Source organism: Pyrgilauda ruficollis, unplaced genomic scaffold (assembly GCF_017590135.1).
Source record: "Pyrgilauda ruficollis isolate IOZ18807 unplaced genomic scaffold, ASM1759013v1 scaffold68, whole genome shotgun sequence".
NCBI lineage: Eukaryota > Metazoa > Chordata > Aves > Passeriformes > Passeridae > Pyrgilauda > Pyrgilauda ruficollis.
Genome location: NW_024528599.1, coordinates 1,962,194 through 1,989,185, shown reverse-complemented (window position 1 = coordinate 1,989,185; position 26,992 = coordinate 1,962,194). Strand labels below are relative to the sequence as shown.

The 26,992-nt window shown below is 42.2% G+C and overlaps 1 protein-coding gene across 1 annotated transcript; it reads left to right on the top strand.

Moving 5' to 3' along the window:
* The first annotated feature begins 1,323 nt into the window (after nt 1-1,323).
* On the top strand, nt 1,324-16,809 carry CNDP2 (carnosine dipeptidase 2). Its single transcript, XM_041484833.1, has 12 exons — nt 1,324-1,444; nt 4,012-4,108; nt 5,061-5,204; nt 7,766-7,928; nt 9,508-9,596; nt 10,502-10,702; nt 11,459-11,543; nt 12,081-12,241; nt 14,164-14,328; nt 14,840-14,981; nt 15,539-15,686; nt 16,108-16,809. The coding sequence occupies exons 2-12, from the start codon at nt 4,049-4,051 to the stop codon at nt 16,175-16,177; spliced, it is 1,428 nt and encodes a 475-aa protein (XP_041340767.1). The 5' UTR covers nt 1,324-1,444; nt 4,012-4,048; the 3' UTR covers nt 16,178-16,809.
* Nucleotides 16,810-26,992: the final 10,183 nt, after the last annotated feature.

Sequence of the window (26,992 nt, the reverse complement as noted above, 5' to 3'; positions counted from 1 at the left end):
CCCATCCCATCCCATCCCATCCCATCCCATCCCCAGCCAGGATCTGGGTGTCTGGGGAGGCACCAGGTCATCCCCAGCTCCAGGCAGCTCCCTGGGGACAAACCAAGGCTGGCATCATCCAGTGAATCTCCAGCTCAGCATGGCCTACAGCCAGACCTGCCGTGTGCAAGGCCCTAGCACTTACCTTACCCCACACAGCACCACCAGCCAAGTTCCCAAATTATGTAGCTCTCCCCCACGGCAGCTCACAGACCATCTAGCATGCCCCACTGTTTCTCACTTGTTGCCAGCTAGGTAATTTCATCCTGGCTGTACGTACAGACCAGGCAATGAGATGCTGGAGAGCAGTGCCACAGAAAGGGACCTGGGGGTTCTGGTCAATGGGAAATTGAACCTGAGCAGTGCCCTGGCAGCCAGGAGGGCCAACCCTGTCCTGGGGGGCATCAGGCACAGCATCTCCAGCTGGGCAAGGGAGGGGATTGTCCTGCTCTGCTCTGAGCTGGGGGAAGCCTCACCTCCAGTGCTGGGGGCAGTTTTGGGTGCCACAATATAAAAATGGCATTAAGCCCTTAGAGAGCATCCGAAGGAGGACTATGAACACGGTGAAGGGTAGTAAGAGGAAGCCGTATGAGGAGCAGCTGAGGTCACTTGGTCTGTTCAACCTGGAGGAGACTGAGGAGAGAGCTCACTGCAGTCACAACTTTCTTGTGAGGAGAAGAGGAGTGGCAGACACTGCTCTCTTCTCTGTGGTGACAGTGACAGGACCTGAGGGAATGGCTTGGAGTTGTGTCAGGGGAGGTTTAGGTTGGATATCAGGAAAAGGTTCTTCACCCTGGGGATTGGGCACTGGCACAGGCTCCCCAGGGAAGTGGTCACAGCAGCAGCCTGACACAGTTCAAGAAGCATTTGGACAGTGCTCTCAGGTAGGATATTTGGGGATGTCCCGTGCATGGCCAGAAGCTGGACTTTGGCCATCCTTGTGGATCCCTTCCAACCCAGGATATTCTCTAATTAATTCTGATCCTAGGAACCTGTCTAAACCACACCTAAATCTATTAAACCTATCTAAGTCACAAATGTAGGAAGATCATAAAGATACTCCCAGCTTCAGCTGGAATAATTCAGTTGTCCAGACTGGTCTCTGCCCCGGGCCCCATGTTATATTCGCCTATATATTATATTATATATATTATATTCCTTTATGACACCGCTGTATTACTCCGGCCCCGTCCCACAGGGGCCGCCCCCGACAGGCCGCACCCCGCGCTGAGGCCCCGCCCCTTCTCGGCCCAAGCCCCGCCCCTGAGTCGCTCATTGCCCGCGGATTAGTCGGCGTGGCGCGGCGCGCGGCGCGGGGCGGGGCTGGCGCGAGGGTATTTAAAGCGCCGTGGGGGGCGGTGTTTTCCTTACTCCAGGTGGAAGCGGGGCTGCGTGGGCACGGTGGGTGAGTGTCGGGAGGGCTCGGGCGGACCGCGTCCCTTGGTCTTGTCGTGCAGCGGCGAACGTGGCCGCCGCGGCCCTGCCCGGCCTGGAAGGGAGGAGCCGGGAATGCCGGCTGCGCGGCGCCGCCGGCGCGCCGGGCCTTGCTCCGTGTCCCCCAGTGGGGAGCGTCTGTTCGGCCTTGGGGCGCGGCGGCGCCGTGGCTGTCCCCGGAGAGAAGCTGGTCCTGCCGCTCCGCTCCTGCCCCCTTCCTCGCTGTGGCTCTCCCTGCCTGCGAGCCTTCCCCCGGACTGTCCTTAGGACAGCCTGCCGTGCGCCTGCCTCCTTCCCTCCCGTCCCGAGGCTGTCACCGACCTGGGGGCTGCAAAACCCTGTAAGGAAACCCGCGTTTAACCTGCAAGTCAGCCTCGGGCCGAAGCGCTGAGCCTGCGACGTGAGCATGGGGCTCAAAGGTGGCTGTAGAGCGCTCTTGGTTCAGTGCTCTGCGCTGGGACATTAATGTTTGCGGATAAGGAGGGCAAGGTTGCAATGGTGCAATAATAGTCCCTTGGGTTGTTTTATTTCAAGGTGCAACTTCTGTAGTCCTGTGAAAAGGTAAAACTGTAGAGCCTCTCCTGCATAGGTAGAAAGGGTTCAGCTCTCCATTCTGCAGGACTGACAGGAAGTTCAAACCCTGGTTTTGTAGACGAAGGGGGAAATAACATCCAGCCTTTTGCTGTGTAGTAACCAATAGTTACTTTTGTAGTTTGAAGCTTTCTGGAGCAGGCTTCTTTGTAGCTCTTCACTGTGACTTGTGTGATTCAATGCCCTTGTGATTTCAGGGCTATTTAACTGTGGTTAAGGTGATATTTAGAATAGTCCCTGACTTAACAAATAGTTCAGATCTTGTTTGTGTTGGACAGAAAGTCAGCCTCCATGTAACTTGTATTTTGTGTCTGTGTTGTGGAGCTGGACCTCTGAGGTTGCTATAGAAACGGGTTGAATGAAGGGGAGGGTCAGATGCCCTGGACTGATGCCTGTGTGCTGGTTTCCTGAAAAGCTCCACATGAATCCTGCCTGAACTCTAACTGCATGCGAGGAGGGTGGCTTCATTGGGGAGCCCTAGCTTCAGTGAGAAGCATTGCTTTAACTTGGTTATGTCTCTGTAGTCCTTCTGAAGGTGTTCAGTTGTCACCTTTCATGGCTATTAAAGTGAATGCGTACCTGTCTGGTGATTTGGGGTTGTTCTAATTGGTGTTTAAAAGTAGTTATCCAAATTTAAACTTGATGGATGCTTTACATTAAATCGATGTAATCCTTTCTGGTGGGGGAAAGGATTTTTGTATGTCAAACACCAGTATCTGTGCTAGTACAACCTTGCTTGAAAGAAGATTTGGTGCTTGTATTGCAGTATATTGTGTGGGACAACTTGCAGCTGAAAAGGATTTGTTTCAGATATGTAGAGCAGTCAGATGCTCTGGAAATCCTAAGACAAGCAGTCAGATGTTTTAACAATCTTGTGACTACTGTGTAGAAGCAGAAGAAAGGCTTAAAGCTGACTCAACACAATACTGAATCACAGTGGCTGGAGCTGTTGAACATGCTTTTATTTCGTGGACACTAGAGTTTTTCCTCCTAGTCCAGGCACTTGGATTCCAGAGGCAGACTTCAGGGACCCTCCTCTGGAGTTACTCAGAAGGCTCCTGGATAGTATCCTGAGTAATGTGTTGTAGAGCCACATCTTAGACCAGCTGACTTCCAGTGTCCCTTTCAACCTTAGCCACTCTGGGATTTGTAAAGCTTATTGTTTTCCTGGCAGAGATGAGGTATCTTTAGTTCTAACTTGAGAGTTAAGCTTAAGCTTGTTTGCTTTGTTGCTTTAGTGGGCAGTATTTCTTTTCAATATTGCTTTCAGACTGGTAAGGAAGACAGTAAACTGAAAAGGAGTCTTGGGTTTTCTCATGTGAACTTCAGTGGAAATAAAAACAAAAGAAGGAAGTGGTAGCACTGAAGTAGTCACTGACAACTTGCTCGTGACCTGCTGGGGCTGGCCTCTGTTCCCATGGCTTCTTTCTGACCTTATTTGTGAAATCTGAGTGGCAGACTGAGACTTAAGGCTGAAGAAAGCACAGTTTTCGCACTGCTTGTTTTTAACCTCTTCTGCAGAGCACAAAGTGTGGTGCTTTCTTGGACGTGGCTACCAGCATTCAAGCCTATGGCATGCTATTAGTTAAACTCATAAGGAAATCTATTCTTTGAAGTTGCATTTTACTTGGGTAGCATTTTGCCTGTAAGTCTGCAGTAAAATGAAGAGTATGATTTCATTGAAGTCTCTGTAGAGACAAGAATACTCAGTTTAACTTTGAAAGTTATTTTGAGGGGAGAGGCATAAAGAGTGGTGTTGAAATTTAAATATGCTTTTGTTTAGCCACTTCACTGTGGTGATTTCATGCAAGGGAGAGGCCTCAAGTTTTATATTAGTACAGCTTGATGTGTGGCATTAGAAGCTGAAAGGTGAAAGTCTCTTGTGGCTTTTGATTACTGACTGTTACTTCTTAACCCTGTGAAAGCTAAATTATTTTTCTGTCACAGAATCTTCAGAAATACTGTTGTGAAAACTAGTCCAAAAATGTCTGCTCTTGAAACCCTCTTTAAATACATTGATGAACACCAGGACCTCTATGTTCAGGTAAGTATTTTTTTCTTTTCAGTTTTTTCCTTCAGCATGGGCAGCTATGGGGTATTAGAGGTTAGGTGGTCAGCTTCAAGCTTGTTGTTACATCTATATGATACACCCAGTAGTAATGTCAAGTAATGGGAGAGAGGGGAGAGCAGGCAGCAAGTGTGAGGGATTTGAGTCTGGCCAGAAAACTGTTTCTTAAATGTAGGCATAGTTCTGTTCAAAAACCTTAATGTCCATGGTAAATGTATTAGAAAATGATCTATTAGTGTATAGTGAAACTGGTGACCTATTTAGAGGTACAGGAAGCTGACACTGGTTTCTGAATGCCAAACTAGGTTTATAGTTTCTTCCCTTTGGAGATGGGAGATGAAGTATATTATAAATGAGGCTGGAACAAAGCTTTCTTGTATAAAACAGTTTATGCTGGGGTACAGAGGGAGAGGTTGCCCTCTCCAAAGAGGTGCTTTGCTGCTTAGCTGACCTGCTATTTAGTTGTATTATAATCCCTTTCACCCATGAAGGAATCAGTAGTACAGCGCTGTGAACTCAGGCATGAACTGTGACAAGTGTTCAGCTTGATTTCTGCCAGTTGTTCTCGCTGAACTCAGACAGGGAGAAACAGCTAAAGTGGCCTTTTTGAGAGGCCCTAAAGACTTTAGCTGCTTCTGGATACTTAAAGAACAACTGAGAGGGGACAATAGGCACAAGCTGTCATACTCTGAAGCTTGCTTGATGTGTCTTTGTGCTACGCAGCAGGGACAGCTGTAGGTGAGTGAGGTTTTAGAGAACTTTTTGAGAGTAATATTATTGGTTACAAGTTCTTCTTTGAGCAGAGGACAGAGCTGATTTGCCTCAATTTGAGCTTGACTTAAACCAGTGTCTGTTGAATTACAAGGAGTGGTGGTATTTGCATGGTGCCTGTTGTGTAGTAAAACCTGTAGCTCTTCCATGTCTGCAGCGCCTGGCAGAGTGGGTGGCAATCCAGAGTGTGTCAGCCTGGCCAGAGAAGAGGGGTGAAATCAAACGCATGATGGAGGTTGCTGCCAAGGAGATTGAGCGACTGGGAGGCACAACCAAACTTATGGATATTGGGAAACAAAAGGTATGTGAGCATCTCCATGTCAGCTTAGTATGAAAACATCTCTTTAGACGACAAGGTGTTTTGCATGAGCAAGTGCTGGTTTCTTATGTTCCCAGTATGAAAGGCACCTAGACGCCACTGAAAGGCTGTTTATTGGACTTACCACTATAAAGAAAGATGATAGTATGGACATTCTTATGCCCCTGCAGATACTGGAATCTCCAAGCTGGGCAGCATCTAGCAGGCATCCAACCAGCATCCAACATACTGCGCAGATCCCATGCATAGAAGTTTTTTTCAATTTTATTTATTCAAGCTGTTCAGTTCCACTCACAGAAGGGATTTTGTGTGAGAATTTCTCGATGCACTTTTAAATTAAGTCAAGGACATGCAGGTGATGTCATCCCCAGTGCCCAGTGGGAGCTGCCTTCAGGTTATAATCAAGTGGCTCAATATATCCTGCAGTCCAGGGATATGCACAGCACAGGGAGGAAGGTGAAACTGTGTGCAGCATAGCGTGGCACAGGCTTTGGGCTATCCAGCTAATCTTTGTGGGTCACTAATTCCTTGGTGCCTGATGGACTTCTGGGTCAGGATCACCACACAAAGGTCCTGTGGGCAGTGAGTGGCCTGTTGGGGTGTAGGATAATGTCTTTGCTGCCACACAGTCTGAACCTGTTAAAAACCTTTGTTTATAGTAAACCTTGGGACCCAATTAAAGGTGCTGAATTAAATTTTGGACTGTATTAAATGTGTTTTAAATACTTTTTGAACTGAGCACCTGCAAACAAAAATGTTAGACATTTAAACAACAGGCTGCTATTGGTCCTTAGACCCATAGACTATAAAGATACTGACTGAAGCTTCAGTAAGTCTGCCAAAAGACTTCTGGACTCTTTCAGAAGAGTTACATTTGTCGCAGGATTGCATTGCACCCTGACTGGATACAAAAGTATCATTAAAAGAATTATTTGCCTCCTCATTTTTAGCCATCCTGACTGCTTTTTTTTTCCCCGGAGAAATGTATGTGCCTATAAGAATGATAATGATAATCTCATCCTAGGAAATATCCACTTTATATGCTCCTCCTCTGCAGTGCCTAGCCACTACCTGCCTCAGAGCAAGACCCATACCAAAATTGTTAGACTAGGATTTGGATAGTGGCATTAAAAACTTTGTACTGGAATGTTTACTAGTTGTAGGAGGTTGTCCTTGTAATTGGTGTGAAAGATTGCTGAGTGAGAGCTGTGTTTATGGGAACCTTCTGAGCAGTTTTGGTTTGGGCAACTGAATTACACGTGTTTTTAGCTACAGGTTCCAGCAGGAAAACAGCTGACTTGGGAGGGAATCTGTAGGTTAATTCCAGCTCTGCTACTACCTGCAGCCTAAAACCCCATCAAAAGTGTTTCAGTTAATTCAGAGACAAAGTTGTTCTTTTTATCACTGTAACTTTTTTGGTAGCAAGAACTGATTTTAGAGTTTTATACATAATATTTTTATTAGGTAACTTTAATCAATCTGCAAGAGTCACCTTCAGTGTTCTGTTTTATATTAAGTATAGAGAGAGCTAGTCAATGTATTATGTGTTGCTGCTGTATCTGTGAGGGACAATGTAAAGCAACTGAACTTGTCAGATCCAAGTTGCTTTACAGCTGCCCAGCAATTTGTGGTGTTGATTACTGTAAATTCTTGCAGTAGTGCTTTAATCATATAGAGCTGCAGCTGGCCAAGGACCATGTAACCTGTTGATAAAAATGTGGAGCTTGGGACCCATATAAGCAAAAAGTCAAAGCTGATCTTGCATCTGCTGAATAGTGTGTAGAAGTACATGTTTACCAGAGGGGAAATACTTGCTGACTGGGAATAGCATGTGATAATTGTTTCTGCAGTATTCCAAGTTGAATTAAACTAAAACTCAGTTCAGGAGTTCAAGAGTTGAATTATCAGCACTACCCTGTCCTTAGTGTAACAGTGTAGGCTGGTACAGAGAAATATGTCTGTTATGCTGATCTTATTTGGGTGTAGGCACATGTTATACCCAGCCTTACCACTGTCAGTAAATTTTTGTTCAGAGAGCTATACTGTAGATGGGATGAAAGTGCAGTGACAAGCAATACTGAATGGAGTTTATCACTTATGCTTAGGTCAGCATTAGATATAGCAGTTTGGCGTGCAGTCAGCTTACTCTGCTAAAATCTGATGTAGGATTGGTAGTTTAAAGCTAAAGTTCTAAATTGCTTGGAACATTTTGGCTGTTACTGAGACTTGTCAGGAAACTAACTGGCCTGATGCCACTGGGCCTTCTTTGGCACCCTGCTTCTGGCAATTGGTTTAAGTAGATTAATTTTGTTTAGCTGTCTGTGCCTCTACTCTCATAACCTCCACAGTAATTCATATATCTGATTAAAACTGGCATAAAATACCACATTTTAATAGAACTTCTGCCTTCCTATTTGTAATTTTGTTTAGCTGTCTGTGCCTCTACTCTCATAACCTCCACAGTATTAAGGTAATTCATATATCTGATTAAAACTGACATAAAATACCACATTTTAATAAAACTTCTGCCTTCCTATTTCTAGCTGCCTGATGGATCAGAGATCCCCCTACCGCCAATTGTTCTGGGAACACTGGGCACGGATCCACGCAAGAAGACAGTGTGTGTATATGGTCACCTGGATGTTCAGCCAGCAGCACTAGAGGATGGCTGGGACAGCGAGCCCTTCACTCTGGTAGAAAGAGATGGTAAGAGCAGTGGACTTCACAAACGATGAACACTTCTGTAACAAGTGTGGTATTCCTCAGCCGTTCCAAAGCTGTGCCATTGATTGAGAGGGGGAAGGAGAGTAACAAGTGGTGTGGGTGTTTATTTAACACTGTTGAGGTAAAAATGTGCAGGTGGGGAAATGGTAAAGTCTAGCTGCAAAATCTCAGCTACTCTTGGGATTGTTTCCTTTTCCGATAGTCCAGCCTGTAATTTGCATATTTTCTACCGTGTAGCTACAGCACAATCTTAACTGCTCCTTTCATGGTGCCAGCTTGTTGCCAGAGAGCTTTTTAGAACTAACTTCTTGTTCACAGCTTGAAGCCTTGTAAGGTCATGTCAGACTGCAGGAATTTTGAACCATTACTGAGGGGAAAAAATACACAAAACAACTCTTTTATGCCTGGAGACAGGAGTGGCACAGCAGCCTCTTTGGGTTGCCTTGTGTTTAACTGCTCTACTATGAGTACTCTTTGTACAGAGTACAGAACCTCTTTGCAGAGGTAGTGCCCCAAAATTTGTCCCTTTCCCATAAATGGGGATGAAGAAATGGTGCAGTATCTCCTCTTGAAACAACACTGCCAGCAGTCAAGAAGACTTGAAACTTCCTTTTCTATTAAAAGCTGGTGCTACCAACAGCTTCTTCATTGTTTCACTTTCTCAGTGTTAAAGGTCATATCAATAGAAGGACATTAACCACTCCTGTTCCATAAGCATTAATGACTGCCAGAGAGGAGAGTATCTGTGCAACTAGTACTTCTGCTTGGGCACTTGGCTGTAGGCAGCAGAGTCCAAGTTACTAAACTGAGTTATCGCATCTCCTAGGAAGACCTAGACTGGCTGTGGCTTGACTCTGTGGAGCCTGGCCATGCAGGAGACATTCACCAATGGCTTTTTACCTTTGCAAGCTGTCTGGCCTGTTCTGTCACTGGTTACATGGAGTGCTGAGGAGTTGTAGCCACAGCTCTGAGTTGCACTGATAGCTGACTCTGCAGTGATCCCGTGTACTATATTTCCTCGGAATTCCCTGTGGCCTGTGAAACTCATCTTTGACTAAATTTCTTTCTAGGGAGATCCCCTTTTATCTGGGGAATCCAGAGAAGTGATTTGTCACTAGCCAGTGAAAATTCCTTGAAAAGGAATTTTTCCTTTTCAAACAAAGAATTATTGAACTGAAGATAATACTTGATAGGTTTCTGTTAAAAGCCAAAAACTTGTTTCTGTACACTGAGGTGTTTGTAGAAAATTGTATTATAGTGAAGAATTAGGCAGCTGTGTCTTTTCCTGGCCTATAATAAACTCTTATTGAGGGAGCAGCTGGGGGAAGAGGTGGGGTTGCTGTCTAAGAAGAGAGAACTATTGCAGTCCTGTATCTATCCCACTTGAAAGGGTATGTAAAGCAGGATGTAAAACTGCTACTTATGAAGAATCAGAAGTGAAAGGTTTTTACATAAGCAGGCTTAAAAACACTACCCAAAACCAAATGTTCTCATCTAAGCAGGAGATGAAACTTCATCCTAATTTTTTCCTCACTGGTTAATTTGTATCTTGTTTCTACAGGAAAGTTGTATGGGAGAGGATCAACAGATGACAAAGGTCCAGTGCTTGCCTGGCTGAATGCCTTGGAGGCTTATCAACAAACTAATCAGGTATGTGCCCAAAACATATTCTGCTTTTTCACACACAGCTGAGTCTAGCAATAAGTGTTATCCAATCTACAAACCCTTGTGAGGGAAGCCTGCTTATTCAGCTGATTGGAGGAATGATGCAATAGTCCTGTAAATTTCCCGATTTCCTAGTAGGGTTAAGTTGACTTGCTGACAAGTTAGTCCTGTAGAAGCTTAGGTTGCACTTCTAACAATTTGCCTTTAATGAAATATGTGGGGAAGAAAATACATACGCAAGCATGTGGAGCAGGAGGAATAATCACATGTGATCACTATAATGTAAGGATGTCAAATTACTTTGGCCTTTTTCAAGGCTTAATGTCTCACTGCCACTCAGCTCTGTGAGGAGGTTAACTTAGTAACACTAAAATTGGGAGCTTTTCTTGTTTCTGTTAAAGAAAATGTGCAATCACAAATAGCTCAGGGTTTTTGCTTAATCTTGCAAGACAAGTTTCTGTTGCTTTTGAGAGGAATAACCAGTTCTCAGTTGCTGTCTAGGTATATAGAATATGCTAGACTGGATAGACAGGGTAGCTCTGTTCCTACTGTGGCATGCAATTCCTGTGGTTTGTTAATTTTCCTAGCCTGGTGGCTAACCTTTGGCAACAGGTTTCTGTGTTCCCATGCTTAAGGGGACTGGGGACAAGTTTTTAATACTTTTTTGAAGAGTTTGAATTCCATCAATTGAAGGGTGGTATAAGTGCCCTCAACATAAGCACAGTCCAAACTTTAAACCAGTTTGTGTATAATTAACAAATTCCACTGTCATGGAACTATTTTAGCCATGTCCCTTTTTCCGCTTTGAATGCGACAGATGAAAATTACAGATCACGCAAGGAGTCAAGTGTTCTCACATTCTAAATCTGTTCTTGTTTTTCATTTCAAAGGAGTTTCCAGTAAATATTAGGTTTTGCCTAGAGGGTATGGAAGAATCAGGATCTGAGGGCCTTGACGAACTGATTTTTGCTCAGCGAGATGCTTTCTTTAAAGATGTGGATTATGTTTGCATTTCTGACAACTACTGGCTAGGCAAGAAGAAGCCTTGTATTACTTATGGTTTGAGAGGCATCTGCTACTACTTCATAGAGGTAGGTGCTGAAATACACTGCAAATCCATTATTATTAAACTGAATTTTCCACAGGAGAAGAGTGGTAGTGTAAACCTTTTCATGCCAGTAGCTTTTTTCAGAAAAGATGAAGCTGGCTACTTATGTGGAGTGTTTTTTCCTAATTGTCTAAACATCCTTCTCTTGCTATTCTGATACTTGGCTGGGTGGGATAGCTTTCAGATGTGTGAAGCAAAATAAGCCAGCACTTTCACTGAAATGGAGTCTCATAGCATAGATATCTTCATCCACATACATCCTTCTTGTAGATGGGTGTCACGTTTGTGCTTTCCAGTCAGCTGGAATCGAATATCCCCAGTTAACCAGAACTGCTGGTAGATGACTGAGAGTGGTTTGACAAGTTTTTACCAGTTCCCTCAATACTTTGGGGTGGGGTGGATCCCATCTGGGCCCATAGACTTGTGGATGGCTAATTGACATAGCAAGTCATTAACCATCTCCTCATGGATCATGGGCTTCCCTCATCTCCCCATCACCAACTTCCAGCTCAGGGAGCTGGGCATCCTGGGGGCAACTGATATTGAAGACTGAGGCAAAGACGTTAAATACCTCTGCCTTTTTCTCATTCCCTGACACTATACTACCCTCTGCTTTGAACAAATGATGGGGACACTCCTTGACCCTTGGCCAGATGAACTTCTAGCTGGGCTTTGGCTGTTCTAGTCTCCTCCCTACATGGCAAAACCTCTGTGCTGAATCTTCATTCACTTCAATCAGGTGGAATGTTGTGACAAAGACCTTCACTCCGGAGTTTATGGTGGTTCGGTACATGAGGCCATGACAGATCTCATTGCTCTAATGGGTAAGAAAACACAGGTTTCACTGAATGCAGTTAAAATTGGAGCAAGAACCATCCAAGCATGACTGAGTTTGCAGTAGCAAAGCAGTGAGCAGTGAAATGGTGCTTGCCAGGTATGCAAACCTACTGCCTTAGATATAGAAACATGGTGAAGGTCTTGCCAAGAAGTTGTCTGTTTACACTTAGCTTTCCCTAAAGCCTTGCTGCAAATTTGCATGTTAATTAAATCAGCTGTCTTCTCAAATTCTGCTGTGGGTATGATAGTGAACTCTTTGGGAATCCTACCTTCAGACAGCCAGTGAAATGTAGCAGTAGGATTAAACAGAGTAGCAAGCAAGTGCACATTTTGTATACAGGCAAATTCTTTTAAGTGTCTTCGATGCTCAGTGGCGCATGCTCTGGAAAATAGGAGTCTAAATTTCATTGCATTTGCAGAGTTTTCAGAAGGCCCAGACTTCTGTTTCCCAAGGAAAGTGTTCCAAGCAATGACACTTTGTATCTTCTGATTGAATACTGATATTAAGTGCTTCTTGTTTACAGGTTCTCTTATAGACAAGAAAGGGAAAATCCTCATCCCGGGTGTTAATGAAGCAGTGGCACCTGTTACTGATGAGGAGCTGGCATTATATGAGAAGATTGATTTTGACTTGACAGAATATGCAAAAGATGTAGGAGCATCAAGACTTCTGCATGATGCAAAGGTGTGCTACACTTCTCTGCCCTATCTAGATCAAGCTGTCTGTATTAGTGGGAGACCAGAAACGAACTTCTGTGGATGTGTGTATGTTATTAAGTAATTTATTAGGCAGAGGATTCATCTGATGTCTTCAAAATGGTGAGAATGTCTTGAAGATAATTTTGCTTAGTGTATGGTTGACTGCGTACTTAACACTTTGCAGAGGAGCTGCTAGTGTTAGGTGCTTGAAAACTTAGGTAATCCCATGTTTAACTCAAGTAGTCTTGACAATTCTAAATTTGCTCCTTACTCTGTATAAATATGTATATAATATATATAAATATAAAAACGTGTTTGAAACTTGTACAGAACTTTAATGCTGTTCTCTTAATGCTAGATAAGAATGTTGGCAGCTTTCCAGAGGTCAGGTGACAACCTACATAAAACATCTGATTTTCTACATCTGTAGGAAGTTCAGTGGGTTATCAGAAATAAAGCAGTTGCTCATAGATGATTGCTCCTTAGGTGAGAAAAGAGCTTGAAACCTAGCTTTGCTGAATTCAAGGCTGACATGCTGAACAAGTTGTTAGACCTGGCAAACAAGAACTGTTTTGTAATCATGAGCTAGGCAGCTCAAATCTTTGAACAATCTCAAGCTCAATGAACTCATGTCTAAAGTTAAATCTTCATCCTGGGAGCTCTCCAAATGAATGCTTTTAACAGCATTGAATCTTACAAGGTACAGGTATTACATACTAATTTTAAAACCCTAGATGTAAATACATCTCCTGTCATAAAAAGCAGACACAGGTGTTGTAAAAGGCAAGTTTACTTGTGCAGGTCTGTCTTCTGTCCTAGTACTGTCAGGAGACTTCAAACTTAAATAGGAATAAGTAACAATTTATATCCTCAACCTTGTCTTTACATGCTCAGTTTTATATCAACTGGGAGCACACAGGCTTCCTTGCTTAGCCTTGTCCTTTAAAGGATGAATTATAGCTTGGATACAAGGAGGAGCTGTCAAGATGTTCTTTGTGATACTGAACTGAAGCTGTTCAGTCTTGGCTCAACAGAAATTCCAGCTAAAGGACTTGTAAGCTGCATACATGCAAGAAGGGCTTTAGGGCTAGGGAGAGATGACTGTAACTTCCAGATAAGAAACAAATGTGCTGAGAGATTTGAACTGTGACAGCTACATTTGCCTTGAGAGAAGACTGTAAGCAGGTTGTACCTGCAGAAAAAGCAACTTGTTAACAAAGTACACAATTTCTGAATCTCCTGTATTTCTGCAGTGACGCTCATGCTGGGGACACTGCACTTGTGTCTCCTCAGGGCAAATCAGCAACTGCAGAGTTCATGATCCAATGTATTGAACAGCTGTGTTCAAGGTAACAGAGTAAATGCAGGAAGTGTACCTGGAAGGCAGTGGTGGTCAGTTTAATCAACCTGGAGTTCAGGCTTTTTAATACAGCTGATGATATAAAGAAAAGCACACTGTAAGCCTCAGTTTGAGCAGTGGTGAGGCTTTTAGAAAATGTGAACTTAAGCAGTGTCTTAGTGATGAACGCACCTGCCTGTCGTGAGGCAGTGGGAATTAAAGCTTTCAATGTTCCCTACAAACTGTGCTTGAGAACTTTATAGATGCTGCTTGTGTCCTAATCAGAACCAGACTGGTCATGTCCCCTAAGTTCCACAGAGCTAGGAGAGAGCCAGGAGAGCTAGGAGACTAGAACTGCTGAGTATCTTAAGGTGCTGAGAACCCAGCTTTGTTATCAAAATGTATGCCTATTGGGAGTAACAGCTTCTGAGTGATCTTCAATGAGCTGCATTTCTGCATGGGGAAAAGCACTATTTCTTGCAAGTTCCTTATGAAGTTGAAGAAATAATTAATTTAGGGAACTCTGTCAAACTTCATGGAACCTTGCATTTTTCTCTTTGCTTCTACAGAGAGAGATCCTTATGCACAGGTGGAGATACCCATCCTTGTCTCTCCATGGAATTGAAGGAGCCTTCTCAGCCTCTGGTGCCAAGACTGTGATTCCTAGGAAAGTGATTGGCAAGTTCTCAATCAGGCTTGTGCCAAACATGACTCCTGAAGAAGTCACAAAGAATGTATGTTGAGATGGATTTCTGCTATGCAAACAAGTGTCTCTAAACTTCTACCTTGGGGAAAGAGTTATTCTGTTTTCTAAAGCAGTTCTGTTCATTTGCTTTCCTGCTATCTTGCCTGTACTGCACCTCAACACGAGATAACTGAGGGAATCCTGTAGTGCCCCAGTGGACTGTGGTGGTCTGATTATCCAGTTCTCTAAACTCAAAAGGGCTTAGGAGTAAATGCTAACCTAGTTGTAGGGCACTTGAGCTGCCAGAAATGCATATTCAAGAGCAGCAGTGTTTGACATACTGGCTAATTGTTCTATGATACACTGTTAATTTGCCTAAAGAAGATATTCTGACTTCAGAGCAGAGAATCATTGGAATACTTCTAAATAAGAGCAATAGGAAAAGTATTGCTGCACAGTTGTAGTGATCTGCAAGTCCCTAAGATGCTTTCAGAATATGAACTTTGTCAGTGCTCATACAAATGCTAACAGTAGATAAGATCACTCAATCTTTCTTACAGGTTGAAGACTACTTGAACAAAAAGTTTGCGGAGCTGCGGAGTCCCAACAAATTCAAAGTGTACTTAGGCCACGGTGGAAAACCCTGGGTGTCAGACTTCAACCACCCCCACTACATGGCTGGTAGGAGGGCCATGAAGACAGGTCAGTGGGTTTTTCACTTGGCACTGGTAGGATTAAAAGTCTCTTGTTCCAGCACCTCAAGAAACACTGAGGAGGTCATGTTCGCTGAATATTAAGTGTTCTGCCCCCATGTTTAATAACTTTGGCTCACTAAGTGAGGAAGCATGTCGTGTGCAACCTTTAAATGGAAATCTGAGCTTCTGGGACAAATTTGTTGATGTGGTGTTGCTTTTCCACAAGGATGAGACTTTAGATCACCTGCTAAGCCGAATTCAATGAAGTTTGGTCACAGCACTCCTCTTAATCAGTTTAGCTAGATTGTATTGGGCAGCTAAAGCAACTCTAACTTGTGTTGGAATACAGACAGGCCTTCAGATGAAGTGTTGGTGTGTAACTGAGCTCTGACAGTGACAGTATTCCAGTGCTACATCTGTGAGGAGAAGCTCCACAGTTTTGCAGCCTTTGCAGTCTGGCTGATTTGGCCAGCACCCGGTGCAGATGGGTACATGATGGCTTAAGTGAGCGTTTGTGGGGGAAAAAATACAGACTTCAAACTGACTAGAGTATCACTTTTCTAGTTTTTGGAGTTGAACCAGACCTGACGAGGGAGGGAGGAAGCATTCCTGTTACCCTTACTTTTCAAGAAGCCACAGGCAAGAATGTTATGCTGCTTCCTGTTGGAGCTGCAGATGATGGTGCTCACTCTCAAAATGAAAAACTAAATAGGTAAGAGAATATCTATTCCTGTTCTGGGGTGTCTTAGCATGTATTATGAAAAACACCAATAACTGTGCTTTTGCTTTTGTTTAATTCTCTGGATGGCAAAGTGCCATCCTCCCCAGGAGAGAATGACTGACTGGTTGGGTAACTAGTTTGTAGCTGAATTTTGCTTTCTACATTGATACTCTTGAAACCAAAAGTAGGTTTTATATTTTGGTCTCTGGGCTTGGCTACCCTCTCCCCCAAGGGTAGTGTTTGTCTTGCCAGGGAGCACATAGGGGTTTGGGCAGTAGTGCCTGTTGCCTACAGCAACAATTCCCGTGGTATTTATCATGCATAGGACTGATGTGTGGGCTTTGCAAAGAGGATATCTGCTAGGAATAAAGCTCAGTGAAGATGCTGCTAAAGGAAGCTCTCTTCTTTGCAGGTACAACTACATCCAGGGGGTGAAGATGCTTGGTGCATATCTCTATGAAGTTTCCCAGCTGAAGGACTAAGTTAGACACCTCACCTTCTGGTTTATGGATCAGAAGTCTGAACTTTCTTGCAAAATGTCATCAATTACCAAGTCTTACATGGCTCCCCTTTTCTATCAACACTCCACTGCTTTGGTGAGGAAGAGGGGAAGGGGCAGTTTCACTTGACAAAGAACGTGATACACCAAAAATACTTCTCTAAATGCTTACTTTATATGAACAGACTATTGCTTAACTGGTCAGCAGTCCTGAACTGCATCTTCATCCCTCTATCACTTCAGTTTGCTGTATTCATCTACTTTTCCTGTAAATGAAGAGGAGTGATTTACTCTCAGCAGTTTAAGCAGCCACAGCAGTGGCAGAACTTCCAGCCAATTTAAGGTTCTTATTCCTGGGTATGTCCTGGAAACAAGTAGTCAAGATTATGGGGTGACACTGGAATGTGCTCAGGCTGTACTGAGACGTCTGTCTTTGCTGACTGATGACTGAGTGATTTGGAAGAGCAGTTTGTCTCTTACAGTTGATGCCTGCCTGCAGGTTTCAATTTACAGGGAATCAGGTTGTAACAAATCTCACTGTGGTAGTGACTACTGGCCATTTTTGTAAAGCTGCCTTTGTACTACCAAAAAAGAATAATAAATAATCATGCTGTAGTTTGGCTCTTGGTCTCTATGGTTAAAATAATGGCTTGGGTGGGAAAGCAACTTTGGGGACTTGGGAGGGACGCTTCTATGGCTATAAAGGCAGATGAGCAACATGGCTCCAGAGGCTGTATCTTGTGGGAATCCAAATTTTTATTCCTGGGCTCTGGCTCCGTAAGAATTTGTTGACTTGAAGCTGATGATGCAAACTCCAGCTCTCCTGTGAGAAAATGAGCTCAAAATGTTTCATTTTGGCTCTGTAAACCAGGCTATCACACTGTAGCATAACTGATAATACTGCAAGGGAGTGAATGGAATTTGTAGGCATAAACAGGGAGAGAAGAGCTCACTTGTTGCAACTACTACTGACATCCTCCTTCAAACTGTCTACTGGATACATTAAACTCCAATACTTTTGTTATTATGTCAAAACTCCAGGAAAAACAAGCTCTTAAATGACTGCTATCTGAATTGGATTGGGCTCCCTGCTTCTGAATTACCTGATCAGCACTGGCAGCCTAAAGTAGATAAGTGTTTCAAGTGATGGTGCTGTGCTCTGAAAGCATGGTACGGTCCTGTGTCCTGACACAGCTCAGCAGCATGAGATGATTCCCCCTTTGAAGGGTAGAAGGTAGGAAAATCTTCTCTAACTGATTTTCACTGTTCCTTGATCTGGAGACTTACTGGTGGAGAGCTGTTAGGCTAGGGAGTCTCCTGGTGTCACTGAAGACTTGTTTTGGTTTTTTTGGTTTGTCACTGAAATTGGTGGCTGGAGATAATCTGGTACCATTAACCCTTGCACTGGGAGCTGGAGGTGTCAGACCATCCTGTGTCAGTTCTTGTGAGTACTGAACACAAACACTGGGGAGTGATATTTGGTTGTGAACTATGTTCAGAAACTATGTGTAGTTGTCCTTTTTGTAACAAATTTCTTGAGAATCAGTTGGCTCAAGCTCTGCACTGCAGATGCTGTATCAGATCCTGTACTTGCTGAGTAAGTAGCATGGCAGAGTTGTGAAGGAGGCCCAAACAGAAGAAAGGGTGTCAAGGGGTTTGTAGAAAAGGCTGTGGAGCAGATACTGTTGAATATACAGAAGAAATATTTTGGTATGGGGAGAGTGCCAGAGCCCTGTGAAAAAGACATTAAAATGGCTCTTTGGCCTGAGCAACCTGCAGGGGCCTATTTAAGCTCACAGGAGTAGGTTGCTAAAGTAATCAGTACTCAATGAGATTTAATGGGACTTCAGGTTTGTTTAGAGGAATCATGTTAAATTCAGAAATCATCAGTATCTGTTAGCTTCCTACAATGGGGCTTGCTTTAGCTGTGACCTCTCTTGTCCCTGCAGAAGGCGACCACAAAAGCAGTAGTGAACACTAGGACTCGGTGAACAAGGCAGGCAGAAGGGGACTAGTGGTGCCAGCTTATTTCTGTGGCCTGTGTGCTTCAGACCTGGCATCCGTGGATGCTTGTTCATGGTGTTAAGAGTTTGCTTAGCCCAAGCTGTTTGAATAACAGCACTGCTGTACAACACAGAAGTGTCTGATGTGACAGAAATTGTGAGCTGCTCATGAAAACCAAAATGCATCAGTGAAGCCCAGAGCCTGATGCCCCTGTCTGCTGTGTGTGCAGAGGCCGCTTGGCACTTCCCGCACAGAACTTCACAGCATTGCTTTACCTGTTGAATTTGAAACTGGGACATCCCTTGATCAGTGGCATGTGGCTGTCAGCAAGTCTAGTTTGCTGGTACTTCCAGTTCTCCCACTCCAAGGAGGGAGAAAGATCTACAACATGGATTTTACAGCTACTTGTTCTCAGGGTGCATCTACTGCAAAACTGAGAATGTGGACTTGTGCCCTCATTGCTCACTAGATTGCTTGTGTCTTGGCAAAGTCCATGGCAATGTATCTTGATATGGAATATGCACTTAAAAGAGCAGCTGGAGTTATTACAAGCTATTATCACTAAATAAGCCCTAAGTGCAATTTAAAATGTGATTTTTCTTTATTTTTTTTGTGTTCTGGGAAACACAAGCATGCACATTAAAACACAGCCCTGATTCTCAACTATGATGCAATACATTTTAGGCTCATCCAGTGCAATGTTTCCTAATTTGAAACTGTTTTTAACTTGCAAAACAGACTTTTGTTTACCATAATTAGTTTGCATACACTAACTAAATCAAAACTTGAAGAGCTTCAGCTCTGTGATCTTGACCTTGAAGCAGTGTGAAGAGTGGAGATAACATAGAGCTAATATAAAGTATTCCAGTTTGCTTATGTTAAACTATTATCTCAAAAACATTACCACTTTTTCAGTGTTATCTGAACTCATTCATTTAAAATATAACAGATTAATGTGTTATATATGCATTTACATTATGAGGTGTCCATCTGAATAAATTGCCTTCCTGATAATTAATAAAGTTATGGGGGGATTTAAATCACTCTTCAGAGAATCTTCTTAGGCTACCCAGGAAAGTTTAGTGGGTAATTTTTATTCTAGTCCCTTGCTAGCTTGATCATACCATTTTACATCATGAGCTTAGGTTACAATGAGCCCTGAATGCTGAGACGTGTTTTTCTAGTACTTTTAAATATTCATCTTTCTATTAATTTTGCATACCCTTAGTGATTCTGAGATTTCTTGAGGAAAATTTACCGTGCATGCTTAATGAAACAGGCCTGCTGATGCTCAAGCAGCAAGTGTTCTCCTCTCTGTGCAGGCTTTTTATTTTCAGTCACAGAAAATGAACACACATGCCTGCTGGAGAGGCAGCTCACAGGCCTCTTAAGTTTCTGTCCTTTAGATTGCAGCACAATAGGAGTGATAAAAAAGGCTGCTCAACTGTGCTTGTTAACGCATTTTTCAAAGACAGTTGTTTTGTATAATTCCACTGGGATAACCACCATGGAGTCACTCTTCTGACTCTCTCTATGTACTGGGGTTTTGTGGAAGGTTCTGGTCAGGGCAGGGCTATGGGAGTGGCTGCTATGAGGAGCTGCCAGAAGCTTCCATGTCTGACAGAGCCAATGCCAGCTGGCTCCAAGAGAGACCCACCACTGGCCAAGGCTGAGCCCATCTGTGATGGTGGTAGAGCCTTTGGGACAATATAACAAGGAGGGAAAGAAGTTCCTGCACAGAAGTAATTGCAGCCAGAGAAGAGAGGAGAATACGTGAGAGAAGCAGCCCTGTGGGTGCCAAGGTCAGTGATGGAGGGGGGAGGAGGTGCTCCAGGAGCCAGAGCTGACTCTTCTGCAGCCCATGGCTGTTCTTCTCAGCCCATGGAGAACCAACACGTGATGAGCTGACTGTCTCCCTGGGGTAAAGGAGGTAGAGAACTGGGAATCAAGCTTGGGAAGGAAGAAGGGATCAGAGGAAGATGTTGCACAGATTTTTATTTCTCAGTATCATACTCTGATTTGATTGGTCATAATTTATCCAAGTTGAGTCTGTTTTGCCTGTGATGGTACCTGGTGATCTCTCCCTGCCCTTATCTCAGCCCATGACTCTTTTATTATATTTTCTCTCCCCTATCCAGGTGAGGAGTGGAGTAATAGAGCAGTGTTGGTAGCCACCTGAAATCCAGCCAGAGTCAGCCTCATGCTGTTGCAACACTGCACAAATTTGACCCACTGCACAAAATGCCAAAATATTTGAAAGTGAAATATATTCAATTATTAGATTCTCAGAAAATCTTCAAGAGGTGCTTCTGTGTTCTGTTAAGTACTGTTTCCCTGCAATTTTGGACAGAGTAAATTAATGGAACAGCAATGGAGCTGTTCATCTATGCAAAATTGTAGCCAATTCCCGAGTTCCAAGATAGATGCCAAGATACGTGATGAAATTAAATATGATGTTTCTGAAGTACTTACTGGATTTGATGTTGTTGTAGTGAATAGTGCAGTCAATGCTAGATTTAAGGATAAATGCTGTATTGCCTTTGACTCATTTAAATGCTTGTAGGTAGAATTTTGAGATCCTGTTGCTTAATTTCAAGAATACCTATTAAACTCTTCCTTAGACTTGTAGAAAGCAACAATATAAACTAAGTGCTAAAGTGGTAAAATGGCTGAAAAAGTCTTTTGAAAACTAGAATGCTATAAAATATCTATTTATTTATTTATAATTATGTCTTTGATAAGGTGTTGGTTTAGACTATCTTGCTGTATTAGTAATGGGTTGACAACTTTTTCTCTTACATTTTCAACTGTCTAGCAGTGCATCATTAGAAACTTTTTAAACATAAAAATTATGTTTCTTTTGATGGATTTTTAATAGAACAAGCAGAGTACAGAATACCTGCCCTTTGCTGCCTCACACATTCTCTGCTGTTGCTGCTGTGCCTGCTCCCCCACTCCTATTTTTCCCAGTCATTCACATGAGGGGAACTAATCCTGCGAGGGGAACCCATGAAGTTTCCAAGGAATATTTCCAGGCTTTTACTGTATAATGTGATAGTTACATGTTAACTGGATTGAGTCTCTTTTGCTTTTTGTATAAAAACTGTCATTCTAATTCTAACATGGGAGCTGCTAGGAGGAAATGACCTTCAATTTTACTCTGTAGTTGCCTCTGCAATAGTTTTCAGTTTTTGGAAGTTGGCATACCATTAGAATAACACTAAATAAGGTGGGAGAAGGTAACATTTGTTTCCAAATTCCTCTCCCTTAACCTTTTTACTACTTGAGTGAATAGCAACGAGTGAAAATTTGGGCAGAAGAGCAGCTTCATCTGCAAATCCACTGGAACATATTACTTTTTAATTTGTGGAAATGCCAGAAGTTAAAAGCATCAGAAAAAATGAATTGGAAATGGTTCCAGGCGTATCTCTTTAGGTTTTTCTATTGTGTTGAACACTTAGCTGCAGGATTGTAGTTCAAAGCTGCAAGAATACAATAGAAATTCAAAATACAGTAGAGTCTGCGTGTCATTTTTAGGAAATGGTTGTCAAACAGAGAATTGATACGAAGAAAGCAAAAGATTTATTTCTGCACAGCTTTGAATCTTGTTAATATTTCCAAAATATCCTGTAATGTATTGCCAACCATATCCTAAACTTTTGTTCAAGGAGAGGCAGTGCTGCTTGTGATTAGTTTAAGGCAGTTTTAATTCTGAGCAGATGGGTTCAGGAATACAAATCAAGAAGGGGGAAGACTGCATCAGGAGCTGAGGCACACAGGGCTACCAATTCTGTTGCCTGGCAACAGAATTTCAGTATATAGTTGTGAATAAAGATACCTTGAATGTGGACAGGCTTGGGAGAGACACAGGTAGAGAGCAGGCATCTGAAATGAACTAAAGGGCTTCACGAGAGAGGTAAAAGTGAGTGTATAAATACCTGTTCCTGGAGAATAGAGCACCAGAATTCATTAGCTTCCAGTCTTTGGTCTGCTAATGTTCCTTTGCACTTATCTGGAAATGATACTTAATGGAATCTGGCTGGTTATGAATTTAAATTTTGTAGACCTGAATATAATTTTTGGAAGCTTTCCTTGGAGCTGTCTGACACTCATAGATGAAATTTAAATACCTAGAGACCAGTTCAGAAATAATTTTTTAAAGTCCATATGAGTTTTAAGGAAGGGATTTGAGAAATGGGATAATAAAATTTTGTTTTTAACTGCAGAAAAGTTCATGCATTGACTGGTTTAAAATAGAAATAGATCAAAATGTAGCAAACACATCTGGGTGGGTTTTTTTCCCCATGGAAAATTGGAGCACCAGATTAACTGAGTATTAAATTAATAGAAAACTGTGCTGTATTATATCTCCCACTGTGTGAAAGTGTTCCTATAGGATATGACAGGTAATTGAGTCATCAACATAAAATATTAATTATTAAGATGATACATTTCATTTTCTTAATGTGCTGTAGTTCCACATCTATCTACGTGCAAATATGACACAGATTTACTGGGACACAGCAGTCACCTTGAAGCTGTGCTCAGTAGCAGCTGATTAGCATTATCTCTTCCAAATGCAAAATAAGTTCAGCTTCTCTGACCTCATTAGAGGGAGCTGAGAGTGCCTCAGTAATAAATGCTCATCTAGCCTCTTCCAATAATTTGATTTATATGGAAGAAAGTTTTAATGACACAATCCCTGCCACCACTAATAGGCCAGCAGTCCTTATGGATGTAGAAGAAGGACTTTGAATATAATTAGACTTAGCACTAAAAATTAAAAAGGGGGCTCAAGTAGAAAAATATTATTTTTTTCACTAGCACACAGTCTGTAATAGAGCTGTCTTTTCACACACACTTGTATTCATACACATCAAAACAGAAATAAGGCTAATGCATCCAGAAATGTTTGATGGTCTGTAAACTTGGATACATGCACCTGTTTGCTTTTGAATTTGAATTACTAGAGTCTATGCCCATCAAAAATAATTATCATTCTGGCACACTATTAGTTTTATTTTCCATTGCTGAATAGAAAGGATTTGGTTGATAAAATGATAAAGTGGCCTGTGAAGCTGAGAGGTTTGTTCTTTAAGTTTGGGTCTAAGTCAAAAATAGAAGAGGTGGTGAATTGAAATTGTGAAATATTCAGAAACTTGTTTGTTTTATAACAGAGCACAATGGTAAATTTTAATTTCACGCACTTTGCATAAGATTATAGTGCAAAAATACAGATTGCAATCAGTCTGTTCCAAATATAATCTTATCTCTGTTGATAGAAATTAATATGTCATCCTGAGTCCTTTAAACCTATCAAGCTAATCTGCAGCTCAAAACTAACAAACAGCAAAATGGTATACAAGCCTCTTCTGTAGTCTGTGATTAGGCAGAATTGGTTACTTCAGGAAATACAGGTATATTGGCAAATGATGCATAAGTTTATAAGCTTGGCCTGTCACTCATTTTTCACAGATGTGCCAATATTCACAGTTTTCACCATGGCAGAAGCTAAGAGCGACGTGGATCTTACTATTAGCAAAGGAACACACCAAATACCAAAAAGCCTGCTCCCCAACCCCCTTAGTTCAGTACTTGAAGTGCCACATGTCACATGGATAACATCCATTTATCTTTCAGTTTAAAGATCAAAAATTCTCTTTGTGTTTCTGCAGTGCTCTGAATTTGAGAGCTTGATCCTGCTAAATCTGGTAGTCAGTTTAGGGCCCAATTACTAGTCACAGGAACAAATGAGAACTTCAGATAAGATGACACCATGCTGAGATAATTCAAAAGCAATCAGTCTCACTACTTCAGGCTTTTTTTTTTTTTTCCCCTTGAGATGTGGCTCTTTGAAAACTCTTTATGAGGAAAAAGAAAGGCACTCTTTTTTTTTCCCTTTACTTGCAGAGTTCACCTAGAGCCTCAACTGTGTGAGAGGCATTATCTTTCTAATATCTCCACAGAGCTTTTTCCTCCCTTCCAGGTAAAATAGAGCAAGTCTAGGTAGTTAAAAGATGTATTTACTTGTGCCTGGGAAGATTGCACCCAGATGAAGGATCTGACATCTCTGACACCTTTGTATTAGCTGAGATCGCTCACAAGGTACTAAATGGAAGGTTTGGATTCTTTAAATGTCATATTCCAGAGTTAGATTTTTCACTATGACTTCTTAATGTAATTTCTGCTTTGGAAATGGACACATGTGTTGCCTCTAGCAATATTTTCAGTAATAACTTCTCCTTTACCCTAGTAGTGAATGATCAGATAGGTAAAAGCGGACTTGCTGCAAGTGGAGAAACTGAGGCTGACATTATAAACACATATGTAGTTCTCTAAATGTGACAGAAACTGGGTTCATTTCATGATGACACTTTCTTCAGTCCTCTGTACTTTATTACCAGTGTGGGGGGTTGTGTATGTTCCTCAGATAGCTTTTTGTTTTGGGAATATCCTGGCCCCAGCCAGTTTCCCTGTAGGTACTAACATGAAAACAAACTGTCCTAAATTCTATAGTCTCAATGAGGAAAGGCACATGGGAAAGTAAGGGGACATCAGAATATGTTTTTTTGGTTCCTATGTGCTTTACTGTAATCTAAGATATTGACTTCTGGCATAAGAAATAAAAAGAAAAAAACTACTTTTTTTTTTTTTTTTTTTGTACTCTAATTAGGAGGCATAGCAAAAGAACACACATACTGTGAGTTGTCCATATAGAGAAGAAATAAAAAAAAAAAAAGCTATGTCTAAATTTTAGGTGTTTCTTTATGGGCAGTTTCTATGCAATTGCATGTCAACAGTAAATCACAATCTGTGAACTTAACTTGAAGATATTTTCCAAGCTGAATGTGTTATAAAAGCATATCCAGCTCTACCACTGACTATATCTGTCCAGCATGGGGGAAACAGTCAAAGAATATAATGGGGTTGCACAAATAAATGAGAAACAAAAGCAACGGGTATGTCAGACTGGTGGGGTTTGTGATTAAGAGTCAGAGTTGGAAAACCTGGTGTTGTTTGTTTGGGCTGCCCGATAGCCCCCTAGAACTAGGAAGGGCTTTGGATGATGATAAGTTTGGAATGAGTCTTTGGAATGTTTGGGGAGCTTGGAGCAGTGCCTGTAGCAATGCACTGGATGTGGTTCCTCACTCTCCCAGCTCTGCAAGCCAAGGCAGCAAGCTGAGTGCTGCCCTAAAGCTCAACCCAGCCTGGTGTGCACAGCCCAGCACCTCCTCTCTAAGGTAGGTGATGAGAACCTTGTAATTTAGGGGCCTGATCAGGAAACTCTCACTAAAAATAGTTGAAACTAAAGCCTGTGGTAGTGTAGCTCATCTGGATCACCAAAAGTCTCATGACTCCAGCACTTGTCCAGGCAAGATGTATTCAAGGTGCCATTCTCTCCCCAGCCTTCTCCTTTCCCATTTTGTAGGAAAGGGTACACTGAGTGTTGCAAACGGGGAGAAGATGCTTTTCTTCCTGGTCAAGCTGTGCTCTTCTCAAAGACTGACTTCCAGGCATGAGGACAGAGCATGTGGTGGAACTGCTCTTCTAATAATAGCTGTTTGTGCACTTGGCATTTCATAGCTAATGACATTTTTAAATATTACCATGGGACTTCCTCTCTTTCTCTATTTTAGTTCACAGTAAAACTTAATTCCCTCTGAAATGCAGTGAGTGGTGGAGTACAAACTTTATGCATCTTCATGAACTATCTCAAATATTCCAACCAAAATTTCATAACTTAAATAAGGATTTAGGCACTCAGAGTGTGGGATTAATGGCTTATATCCAACTCAGTGATTTGCAGAACTGTCATTTTCTTAGAAGTTAGGAGCTTTTAAAAAAAAAAAAAAAAGCTACAAGTGTTTGATTTTCTATAGTAGTAAAAATGAAAAGCCATCATTGCCTTTTAAGCCATGTCAAAGCACATGCTACAGTTTTGTTGAAAGGCCTTTGAATATATGGCAAACTTCTCTGCTTGAAAAGACTGTAACAAAAGAGCAAAAGTACTTGTCTGTAGAGAAAGAGTGGAATGAGTAGAGAACTACTTTCCAGAGAAGTTTTAATTAAGTTTATAGCAACTCAATTAAAGATCCTGATCCACTCGTCGTGCATCTGCCTCAGATCTTAGCAGGCTCAGTGCCTGGGTGCAGGTGTTTAATTAAGATGTCCAGATATGAACCAGTTGTCTAACCAAATGCTCCAGTCTTGTAATTATCTGTCTGTCTGTTTTTGTTGAGGTGCTGCTGCATTTTTCACAAAAGGGCCCTCACAATGTGTGAGTGGTGCAGAGCCCTGGTTCAATGGGCTTTTCCTCTGCTGAGGAAGGTGCTGCACCCCTGTCATAGGCAGTGGCACTTTGACAGAAGAGATGTGCTATGAAATAGCTCACGCTCCTCCTTGAGGAGGTGACAAAGCTTTGCACAAAAGCTTTGCAATGGTAACATCTGTTAGCAAGAGGCAACATTATTGTGAGTGTGTGTATATATTCATATGTGTTTAAACAGTGGGTTCTTTTGTTTTTCAGATATTTAAGCTTAAGAAAGCTTATATTTAAGGGTTTTTTTTTTTTTCATTTAAGATTAAAAGAGCTTGTGTTTGTCAAGAGAAGAACCTTGGCTTGCTTTGGCCTTCTCCCAAATACACTTCAATGACAGTGGGACTGCAGTGGAAAAATACTCGTAAGCCTTTCTTGGGAGGCTGTGGCTCCTGGGACACCCAGCTGAGATGCAGAAGTCAGCGAAGTGTCAAACTGAGTTAACTCTGTGGTGCTCTGGACATGTGCCTTGAAGGA